Source organism: Myripristis murdjan, chromosome 1, assembly GCF_902150065.1.
Source record: "Myripristis murdjan chromosome 1, fMyrMur1.1, whole genome shotgun sequence".
NCBI classification, from domain to species: Eukaryota; Metazoa; Chordata; class Actinopteri; order Holocentriformes; family Holocentridae; genus Myripristis; species Myripristis murdjan.
This window is the reverse complement of record NC_043980.1, coordinates 25,079,801-25,091,004: the sequence shown is the minus strand read 5'-3', so window position 1 is coordinate 25,091,004 and position 11,204 is coordinate 25,079,801. Positions and strand designations below refer to the sequence as shown.

General features: G+C 42.0%; 2 protein-coding genes across 3 annotated transcripts; one reads left to right on the top strand and one right to left on the bottom strand.

Moving 5' to 3' along the window:
• Positions 1-494: 494 nt before the first annotated feature.
• On the bottom strand, positions 495-4,468 carry LOC115366406 (tumor necrosis factor ligand superfamily member 14-like). Of its 2 annotated transcripts, none has more exons than XM_030061837.1 (7): positions 4,182-4,468; positions 3,648-3,913; positions 2,124-2,174; positions 1,990-2,023; positions 1,638-1,718; positions 1,106-1,337; positions 495-1,002 (listed from the first exon to the last, which is right to left on the bottom strand). In XM_030061837.1, the coding sequence occupies exons 2-7, from the start codon at positions 3,831-3,833 to the stop codon at positions 822-824; spliced, it is 765 nt and encodes a 254-aa protein (XP_029917697.1). In that variant the 5' UTR covers positions 3,834-3,913; positions 4,182-4,468; the 3' UTR covers positions 495-821. The 2 variants fall into 2 exon arrangements, with proteins under 2 accessions (XP_029917697.1, XP_029917707.1); XM_030061847.1 differs by having other exon boundaries at positions 3,648-3,887.
• Positions 4,469-5,707: 1,239 nt separating this feature from the next.
• tmed1b (transmembrane p24 trafficking protein 1b) lies at positions 5,708-10,794 on the top strand. Its single transcript, XM_030061859.1, has 5 exons — positions 5,708-5,976; positions 6,688-6,785; positions 6,911-7,100; positions 8,810-8,977; positions 9,103-10,794. Exons 1-5 carry the CDS (start codon positions 5,779-5,781, stop codon positions 9,151-9,153), a joined length of 705 nt encoding a protein of 234 aa, XP_029917719.1. The 5' UTR covers positions 5,708-5,778; the 3' UTR covers positions 9,154-10,794.
• The last annotated feature ends 410 nt before the right edge of the window (positions 10,795-11,204 follow it).

The window sequence follows — 11,204 nt, the reverse complement described above, 5'->3', positions numbered from 1 at the left end:
GGAAACTTCCTCTGAATCGTCTGTGCAAAATATGTACAGCTGAGTCAGCTTCACCCAACCTCAGCATCAACACCACTTAGTCCTCTCTGATTTTTTTTCCTGTGAGTGAAGTGTTGTTTACACTAGATCTGCATCTGTGTTTCCGGCTGCATCCTCTGTTCACTCTGTGTGGTTAACCTCTGTGTTCAAGTACTCCGGTATAAGGCATGCAGGAGAAAAGAACGAAAAAAGAAAAAAGAAAGAAAGAAAAAAAAACACTGCTTCACAACAGTGTGTGTGTGCATAGTTCAGTGTATAAGAAGAGGAAAATATGATCAATATGTCTTTTCATGCCACTGCTTATCCATCTGTGACATTTTCATTCATTAGATTATCTCTCAGTGAAATTATCCAATCGGGAATTCACGCCATCTCACATTTTTGTAAACAATACTTTATTCACAATATAAAATATATAACAAATTATCTTGTAGAATGACTGAATATCAGCCTGAATATCAGATACATTTTACAATGAAACAACTATGTGTTGCTTTTTCATAAGTGGTTTGAATACATTGAGTCATGTGGCTTTAATTGGATGTTATAGTTACATTACTATAGATATAGATTCTATTTTGACACCTGGTTTAGATTAGCAGACACAGAGTTTAACAAAAGACAAGGACAGAGGTAGTCCCTACTACTGCTGGATCATTAAGGCCAATTAAACTCAGTGGTAAATGCCAACCAATAAATACAAGTACTGGCTATGACAATCTCTTCAAGCAAAAAGAATAAAATAGCTATACACTTGCAAAAAAAACCCATAATAAAATATACTAGATCATAAATGCCCCCATGAAGTTTTCCGCACTTCCAGGACGCATTGTCTTTCCATCCTCCAGTGTCACAAAAATCTTATCTCCAGGTTGCAGGTGAAAAATCCCACCAAGGAAACTGTTCCACAGATCCTCCACTGGCTTCTGGGACATCTGAGCTCTCGGGCTATGGCAGTGGAGCCTGGAGGAAAAAAAAAAATAGTGCCAATTACACAAGCACAATTACAAGACACACAGTCAAATGGCAAACAGGTAGGCAGGCGAGCAGCTGCAGAATGACCCACCTGTTTGATTTCATAAGTTCCATGGATTCGTCATAGGCTTCTGTGTGTTTCATGACCTTGTGCTTGATGGCCGAACATTCCTCTGCAGCAAAGTACACTTTGGAGTAGAGGTAGTAGTACCCATCCTCCTGGACCACCAAGTGGCTGCCGTTGTACTCCATGCGGTAGGTGAAGGCGTCACCATCGGCATCTGTCCACTGCACTATGTTTTTGTTTACAGGATTTTTGGAACCTGAGGCCAAAATAAGAATAAGAAATCAGCAAAAACAGGATGTTGAATTCAAATCATACACACAGGTCAGCTGTTTGTATTTGTGTACTTGCAATGTATTTTTGTCATGTACTGCTGTTTTTACTTGTTTGTATGTGTCTTCTATTTTTGTATTTGTGTATGAAACCCCCTCAAAAATGAGATGCTACATCTCAAGGGGAAATCTTTTAATTAATCTTTTCAATAAATTCAAATTCAATACACATAGATTTGTGTGCATGTGTGTGTGTGTGTGTGTGTCTGTGTTGAGAGGGCTCTAACCCATCAGGTGTGCAGACGGCCTCCGTTGGGGCTCTGCTGGTAATGTTCGCCCTGTGGGCAATGGTGGAATCTCATTGCTTTCTGTACAAGGAAACAGGGCAAGATCAATCAATCAATCAACCAATCAATCAAAAAATCAATCAACCAATCAATCAAAAAATCAATCAAGACAATTTTGGAATGATACTATACGGTGATCTTGGTCCCAGGATCTAATTTATATTGTCAAGTCATTATAGCAGCTTTAAACCATTTTAACAGTTTCAAGATGAATCAAACAAGATCTCACAAAGTAATTTTCTGTAGTTTTAATAAAAGCCCCGGGGCCTTATGTGTGAAGATAAAACTGTACCATTAGGTCCTATCCGACTCTGCAAGGTACCGCCCTGAAACAGAAGATGTGTCAGAACATCAGAAAAACCTCAGATAGTGCAGATAAGAAGGCAACACCTTTGTTGCACGGCACACACAAATATGCAGACTTACCAGCTGGGGAGATGGTTTGGTGTTGGAGACGTTGTGGCAGAGAGAGGAGGACTGTGGACAGAAGATGGACAAGAGAGAATGGGTGAGAGAGAAGACATGGATGAGTGGCAACATTTGCGTGTGTTCAAGAGCAAAATGTCAAAAGTTCAAGAGCTTGTGAGAACAGGAAGCCTCTTGCCTCAGAGATGCACCTGCAGGCATGCATGGAAACATCAAATAAATCACACGGACACTCACGCATGTCTCATTTCTTTTAGTAGTAAACCGCTGTATACACCGGGGGAAAACTCCATCTTAGGTCATTTAGTCTCATATTCAGTGGTAAAATCTTGTTTCAGTGGGATGAGATAATCCCATATGTTAACAAAATGTTACCCAACTTGTTTCCTGAATTTTCATGAACCGCATTTTCTAGATACTAGTAGACACATCTGCATTATTCTGCCTGTTCAGTGTAGTTGTCCACAATAATGTTATACTTGTATGAAATGCATTAAAGCAAGAGGAATTATCTCATCCCATTTGGCAGATACCACCCCCACCCTTCCCCCCAATTTGAAAATACATAAATAGGTAAGTAAATGAATAAAACAAAACAAGATTTTAAGACTCATGATACCAAATAACTGGTGGGAGTAATGGGACACTCACGCCCTCCCAAACTGTGATATCACGGCACAGAATGGCAAAAATATGCGGTTCCATACCTTAAAAACAGCAACTCCAAATGCGTAATCGAGGTGTTATTCATAGACATGAGTAAATAAAACCAATAAACTCATCCACACTCACTCAAACTGGACAAAACACACACACACACACACACACACACACAAAATCATGATCACAAAAATGTGTAATTTATCATACAAGGTTTGCTGCATACCCATTCTTAAAAAATCTTATTTTCTATGAGAACAGCAACAGCAATATGCCATAAATAGGCAGAAATAACTTAATTGCATAATTCAGAGAAATAAATGGTATTTATAAGCAGAGGCGAGTAGCCCAGGAACAGATCTTCCTTTATTTCACAGTGTGTCCCCATTCATATTTTACACCGGCATACTTTACACTAGCTGTCTGTCTAAAGACAGATGGAGGCCCCTAGTGGTGGCAGACCCCCAGGCACAGACCCCGCAGGCACAGTGTGTAATTCATCCATACACAGAGGTGTGTAAAGCAGTGCTATTAAACTCCCTATGAGATACATTCATTTCCTGTATCGTCTGCACTGAGACAAAAGGGAAGTTCAACCATAGAAACAGAGCATTGGCAGAAATATCGTCATTAGAGGGCTGTTACTCTCAGACCAAATAACGGCCCACGCACCAGCGTGTAGTAGCGAGCAACATGTATGCACTCATCTGTGTATGACGTAAAGGAGAGTTAGAGGGGAAATTCTCAAGACAAGGAATTTCCAGACATTAGATGGACAGAGACTTCTCAGTTCAGTATTTCACCTCGCTCCATAATACTCACATGCGCACACATACATAAACTAAACAAAGACACCAGCCTCACCTCTATTTTGCGATACATGTAGAAGATGAAGCATGCCTCGACAACAAGTCCAAATAGAGCCAGTCCCACCAGAAAGAGCAGGACCCTTTGGCTAACTCTCAGCCCCTTCGCGTTCTTCCCACTGGGCAGAGCAGCGTAGTTGGCCTGACTGTCCACCACAAACACCTGGGGGCAGGCCTCTGCCATCCCAGCAGATCACACTCTGTCCTGGGTGAAAGGGCCCAATTCAGAGGGCCTGTTCTGGTGATGGAGGGATGATGAACAGACTGAGAGCAGGAAAGAGAGTCAGAGGGACAGACAAAGCAAGCAGAAGATAGATAGATACATAGATAGATAGATAGATAGATAGATAGAGAGAGAGAGAGAGAGAGAGAGAGGGAAAGACATGTGACACAATATACTAGTTTCTAGGAACAGGCCTACACACTCTTACTGCAAATGAGGAAAGACAGCTATAAAAATGTGTGAAGAATTAAACAAGAGAATAATAGTAATAATTTAAAAATAATAATAATAAAAAAAATATCTCCTTACATTTTGCTGAAGGCAGTTGACAAAGAGATTGGATGTATACCAAAAAATCCTCCACAGTTCAGTCAGCCATCCAGCAGCAAAGTGAAGATAGTTTACAAAATACTCCTTAGAGGCTCCAGTTGGAGATATGGAATAGCTGAAATGTTCTTGTAGATCATTTTAAAATGAGACTGTAGTAATATTACATCATCTAAGGTGGCACCCTATGACTTCTTAAGCTGTCTTACATCTTCGTTGAAGAATATTTTCTGTAGCCTATCAGTTACAGATCCTTGTCCTGCCTCACCTCTTTTCTTTGCTTGCCTGCTGTCAAGTGTCACTGATTCTGTTGTTGAGCAAGTTCATGTAAGGAGGAAATACAGATGACAGGGGAAGAGAAAAAGAGAGTAGTGTGTGTGTGTGTGTGTGTGTGTGTGTGTGTGTGTGTGTGTGTGTGTGTGTGTGTGTGTGTTTGTGCATGTACATGCATGTGTGTTTGTGTCTGCTTGTCTTACAGGACACTCCCTACGACGGCTGAATGTGGTTATCATCCCTCAGTTGACACTTCCTCTCTCTTCAAGTCTTCGTTGTTTGTCTCGTTTTCTGTTCTTTTTCTTATATTATCAGTCAGGTATTGAGAAGTCATGCACAAACATAACACCTCCACTGTGGTATTTTTGGCTCTAACACTTTTTAAAGTTGTATTTAACAATGTAGGTTGACATGGTTAACATGTGTGCACAGAGGGCAGGTGGCCAGACACAGCGGGGGAGGAGGACTGAGGTTTGGCATGTTGTGACTGAAGATTACCAAAGACAATAGTGAGGGGGCATGGAGATGCAAAAACCTGAGCAAGAAGTGATTCTCACTCAGCTTCCAAACCAAAAGAGAAAACAACTTCAGCATTCTCTGGCAAATACCTCTTTTCGTATTTTCACCCCATAAAGTACCTCTGCACGTCATTTTAAGAGCTGCACATGCACTTTTCACTGCAGTTTATAGCTTTTTACAAAGAGGTGTGGCAGATTGTAATGTATATGTTGTAATGTATAATTTTCACAACTCAGAGATACTTCCTTTACTATTCATCTCATCACCACCTCAAAACAGGCACACACACACACACACACACACACACACACACACACACACACACACTATGTTCAGTGGAGATAAAGAAACAGGGAAGACAAACGGAAGTCTGCATGACACTGGCTTGTACACAGTGCAGGGGAGGAGATGCTTTAAACAGTTAGTAATAGATTATTTTGACATGGAAGGCCACGAGCCCAAACACTGAATGATGATCATTTTAAAACTGCTGATTAATAGAAATCATGTCTGTGTGCACGTGCGCCCCGCGTGCGCCGTGTTCGCTGTATGTGTATTGACCTGATGAGGCGTAGGTGCGGGCCGGGCGGTAATTGAACACGGCTCAGCTCAGCTTTGGGCCGATTGGAGGAAGATGGCTACTCTTCCCCCTCTGATTGGTCGCCGCGATTTACCTCTTCTGCTGGGCTTCGTCCAATCACAGCGCTGCAAAGTTGTGCTGCGGAAGAGAGATGTGAAGGAGATGGCAGAAGTTAGATAGTGGTGTTTTAGCGACTATTTTTTGACGATGGAGCTCTGCCGAAAGAGAGGGGGCAGCGGGACGGGTCTGTTTGTCTTTACGGTGGCTGTGGGGTGGTGTTTGGGCTCGGCCTGGTCTTTTGGACCGAGCCAAGACAGCGAGTTCACGTTTCTGTTGCCAGCCGGAACATCCGACTGCTTCTTCCAGACAGCAGCCAGGAATGGCACGATGGAGGTCGAATATCAGGCAAGTGTCGTGGCCTCGCAGCTCCACAGTTATCTCCTGAAGGATTAAAACCCTGTGCAGGAATGTAATGTTCATGGGTACGCTCTGTTTTCCTCAGCTAGCCAAGCGGCTGACTTCGGCCCGTCCATGTAGCTGTTTTAATAAACCAGGACTGTCATACAGCAAGCTAAATTAGCCTATTTACCGTTCACATCCCGTTACCTAGCTTGGTTAAGCAAACTTATATCTTGGGTGTTAGGGAGAAACAGGGCGGGTAATAACCACATAATAACCACCTAGCAGCTTTAGCTTGCCATTTTTTTCACTGACTTCCTCAACGTGATTCTTTCCGCATCTGTCCCGGATGGGCTTGTTGCATCAAAGTTAGGCTACAAGCTTGTATGAGTGTGAGCACGCTCAAATCGATAATAAAACATGTCCGTAAGTGCACTAACATTTCTTAAATCCAAATAATCGACATTACATGACTATTGGGAACATCAACACTAAATTACACTTTTTTTAGGCGTCTTGTGATGTGAAAGTGTGAAGTCATTGGCAGTGCTCAGGTCTCTGCTCTCCTCTGGTTGTATGTTTGTTTAGTGGGAGAGTCAAGAGAGGACAATAACTCACTCTTATATCGCTGTGTATACAGTCTACTTAAAGCATTCGGCTTTAGATCATCACTGATCTGTTTTGCTTTGCGTGTATGTGTGTGTTGTGTGTGTCCAGGTGATAGCAGGGGCGGGTATGGATGTTGACTTCACCATTATTTCACCTCAAGGCTACCAGCTCATCGCTGAGTCTCGGCGCTCTGACGGAGTCCACATGTTAGTGCTGCCTCTCATTGCTCTGAAACCTTGATTTCAATTACAATATGACTCCCGATCCAGCAGTATTCTCTTTGATTTTTTTTTTTTTTTTTTTTTTTTTTTTTACTGTTTTTTTCCCCCAGGGTGGAGTCTACAGAAGAGGGAGACTATCAAATCTGCTTTGACAACAGCTTCAGTCGCTTCTCCGAGAAGATGGTGTTCTTTGAGGTCATCATTGAGGGACAAGGAGGAGATGTTGGGGGGGATGAGGAGTGGATGGGGTTAGAGGAGCCTGAAGGCAGTCTCCTGGAGTACAAGCTGGAAGACATCCGGGTGAGAAGCAGCCTGTGCTGACAGCCTGTTTGGGGTTTGGTTCATGAATTAATACTGAGACAGAAAAATGTCACCATGCCAGCTGGAGCCCCGTCAGACCCCTGTCTGTAGCTGTAGATAGAGGCTAAAGGAGGGGGTCAGACACACCATTCGATATTTTTACTAGGTCTGTGTTTTTAGAAGCACAGTTGAGCTTTACTGAAGCACATGTGCTGGGGTCAAAGTGATACTGCTCTTTGTGAGCAAAATACATCCACCAAGTCTGCTCTGTTAACTCTTTCCTTGTCACAAGAGCAGGAGCGTCACTGGGAGTGTACTGCTGCAGAATGAGTCAAACAGATACAGACTAGAAAACAACATGAATTTGAGTGGCGACACAAAGCTGAAAATTGGTTTTGAAGGATGCAGTACAGCTTGAAGCTCTCGCTCTTACAACAGGGAAGGACTTGGACCAGATTTAGTGGATATATTACACTTCATGGAGGAGCAAATATCACTATATGGTTAAGAATCTATGGAGGACTAAAAGAGACAGAATGAAATATATAAATACATCTTTAAATAAATACTTAAAAGTGTCATTAATTAATTAAAATGGGAATGAAATAAATAAATGTGGCATTAAATGTGGCATTAATTTATTAAAATACCAGCTCATTTAATGTAAAAACACATATATATATATATATAATTATTTCACTATTTAATTAATTATTTGAATCTCTTCAAACAATGTGGTTGCACAAATCAGGAATATGTGTTATGAGAAGATACCACTGCCACTGGGGTTTTCGGCCTGAACTACTTCTGCTTGTGGAACCACCTGTTTACCACATTGAGCTCTCGCCGCCTAGCTAGCATGCTAGCTCATTAGCAGAATTTCAGCACAACTGGATTTCTGCGTTCTTGTCCCCTCATTTGCATAAACTGAACAGCCAATCAGAAAGCTGTCTCTCAACAACAGACAAGGGGTGACGCTGCAGGGCGCAGTGCACAAACAACAAGCAGTTGTAAGCCGCAGATGGCTAATGACATCCCAATGTGGGCTGGCAGCCGAGTGTCGGCTTGTTATGTTGGGGATTTTAGCCATAAATGTAAACAGACCTTCCCTTTTAAAAAACTGAGCTGTTGTCCTAGTTGTTCCAGACAGACTGAGGTTCATGAATTTAAAGAGTAAGTCACCACTAACAGAACGTCTGCTGCATGTCTCTGTGGTGGCTGAAACATCCAGGGATGTTGCCCTTCTGGCCACACACAGTCAGTGATGTCACGGTAAGTACTTTGCCATTGACACCTGATGAAAAATACCTGCCATGACATCACTGACATCACTGACTGGGTGTGGCCAGAGGTGCAACATGCCCAAAGTTTCAGCCCCAAGACAGCAGTGCAGCAGAAATTTTCTACCACAAGTGATGAAGCGCTGACTGACTTTCAGAGGCGTTTTGGTGATTTGAATGCTATGCTTTCCATTTCGACTGTCTGCCTTTCAGATAAGTGCTCTGGTTTCTTTTTGTTTCAGTCTTGGTAATAAAGGGAGGCAAAGTGGAAGTGATTGTTTGCTTAGGATTAGCTCGGGGGCAGTTTCCTGAATCGCCTTTTTTCCATCGCTTTCGCCCACTCTCTCACCTTCATAACCAACTCTTTTTCCTACAAACCTTCATTATCCATCACTGTCTTCATTTCTCGCCCTCCGTCACGTCCCTCAGGAGTCGATGGACTCGGTGCACCGGCGCTTGGAACGCAGCCGACAGATGCAGACGGTACTGCGGGCCTTTGAGACACGGGACAGGAACCTTCTGGAAGACAACCTGTGGCGGGTTTCATTCTGGTCCTGTGCCAGTGTACTGGTCATGCTGTGTGTGGCGCTCACCCAGGTAACTAGAGTGCTCACACACCAAGGAAATTACACTCCTAGTTATTGTGTAAACATTTAAACTGAAACTCTCAGTATAACTGATGTCAAAATGTTGCTCTGTCTGGTTTATTTTTCCATTTACAGGTGTACACTGTCCGCAAGCTGTTTGATGATAAGAGGAGAGTCTGCACATAGAGCGGCATTACAAGACACGCTGGAAAAGGAAAGAACAACTCAACACAAAGATTTCCGTCTGGTTACCCACTGAGATTATGCATCTCGATACGATTTCTCACTTAGCCTACGTGTAAGCCATGGGTCTCCATCAGCAATGTACCTTTCCTGAGAGGACATTATTGGATCTTTTTTTAAACCTGCACTATGCCATTTCCAGTTAACAAAACTGAAACTAATTTGTGGTTTGTGGTGACGTTTTGAGATGGAATGATATTAACTAATATCAGCCTTGCTGGGGACTAGCCATGTTACTGTTCCTAGCCCTCCTCCTCCTCCTCCTCAAAGTTTGTTGCCAGAATCCGTGCCAGATTCAAGCGCTCTACCCCTCCTGTTCCTGAAAATTCACAATGAAGGGATCCATGATGTGATTGAGCACAACAACCTACAGAAGTGCTGGCAGTCAACTGAACATGCCACCTTCTGAATGAAAAAGAGAGTGCAATAAGAAACCTAACAAACATAACATTGTTTGCTTTGCTTAACTATCAGCCTGTTGACACAGAGCTCTGTAAAGTTTGTCCTCCGTCCTGCTGTGGTGTTCATTATCGGCGGGAGGGAGGGAGGGAGGTAGGGGAGTTGCTTTTCAAAGAGTTCACATTGAAGTTGTTGCTGCTCTCATCAGCATCTAGTGATCAGATAAAATTACGTAGTGCACGGTAACGCTGTCCAATTTTGTTTTTGGTGGGTGTTAATAAATGTTTGTCTGCAGTCGTGGATTAGAGGTAGATCATAGTGGGTAGCAAGATAATCCAACAGCTCATTTTATTCAGTGCCTTTAAAGTCAGGATCAAGCTCGAACATAAATGAGGGTGCTGCCCCCAAATATTGAACAACAATTTTTTTTATAGTGCATCTTGTGTCCTACACTCCTTAAACTTGTTTACCGGTGAGTTGTATTTGCAGTTTTTTCATCACAAAAGATGGAAGGTCATTTTTGTGCCACGGGTCAAAAATATCATCGAGCAACCCTGTGTTTACTGCTTGAATTCACAACTTTGAATCAAAACTAACTTCAGTTTACCAGTTTACTCGGGATAGCTGAATGTGCAATAGTGTTCTTGGCCTGTTTGCTCTTCCTGACAGTGTGCAGTCTTTCATCACAACTGTGACCTTTTTTTTTCTTTCCTTTTTTTATTCCCTTAGTTGCAGCCTTATTTTTTTTATTTTTATTTTAGTTTATTTTTGGTGTTTGGTGTGACTGATCTCATGTGCCAGCAAGACTATGTGCTAATCTGTAGACAAAGGAACAATCTAAATATTTAGGAGGATTGTGTGCCAGTAGTCTTGGAGACTCATTCAGTATATCAAGTATGTCAAACAAGATATCTGTCAGCAGAATCAAGTGTGATCATATGGATTGTACGATGTGTTTGTGTGCGGTGTGTTTATGTTTCATTTTGTCCTGGAGGCAATCAAATGGTTTTCTGATGAATGTTTAATGTGTCGTTTGAATTTGACATTTTGATTGTACTCCGTTGTGTTGACTTTTACCAAGAAGAGACATTCATTACATTCTGTACATAATCATTAAGTATCAGGTTTTCATAGGAGCCAGTGCTTTTAATAAATCCATTTTTACACAATAAAGGTTTAGTTGCATACGAGTCATGTCATTAATCACTGTGCAAAAACAGAAAATTGCAGATAGTATGTGAGTATTTAGTTGTACACACCAGTGCCTATCAAAATGTGATGACTGCTCATCACCCCCTCTGCTGTAGCCACAAACACCAAGAATGGTAAATGGTAAAGAAAGCAAAAAACATTATAAATACAACTTCTAATCATAAGGAAGCTAATCACAGAGATTAAAACTTTTTTCCTTTTATTTTTTCCTCCTCCACACTCGATAGCTGTGTTTGTGGTTGTTTCTCATTAGATGCAGGGAGGTAGCAATGCCCAGATGGAGAGACACAGGAACAGGCTCTATTTTTACTGATGAAGCGCCCTCTAATGGCTGACTTAAGTAAAACATTAAGCCAGAGCACATTTGATTTTTCAGCAATTCT

Excerpts from the sequence above, each read along its gene's own strand:
- LOC115366406 (XM_030061837.1), bottom strand. The coding sequence starts at position 3,833 with ATGGCAGAGGCCTGCCCCCAGGTGTTTGTGGTGGACAGTCAGGCCAAC. Across the intron at positions 2,175-3,647 it reads ACATGTATCGCAAAATAGAG|TCCTCCTCTCTCTGCCACAA; the intron begins GTGAGGCTGGTG and ends TTCTGTCCACAG. Across the intron at positions 1,338-1,637 it reads GCCGTCTGCACACCTGATGG|GTTCCAAAAATCCTGTAAAC; the intron begins GTTAGAGCCCTC and ends TTTTGGCCTCAG.
- tmed1b (XM_030061859.1), top strand. The coding sequence starts at position 5,779 with ATGGAGCTCTGCCGAAAGAGAGGGGGCAGCGGGACGGGTCTGTTTGTC. Across the intron at positions 6,786-6,910 it reads CGCTCTGACGGAGTCCACAT|GGTGGAGTCTACAGAAGAGG; the intron begins GTTAGTGCTGCC and ends TTTTTCCCCCAG. Across the intron at positions 7,101-8,809 it reads ACAAGCTGGAAGACATCCGG|GAGTCGATGGACTCGGTGCA; the intron begins GTGAGAAGCAGC and ends CACGTCCCTCAG.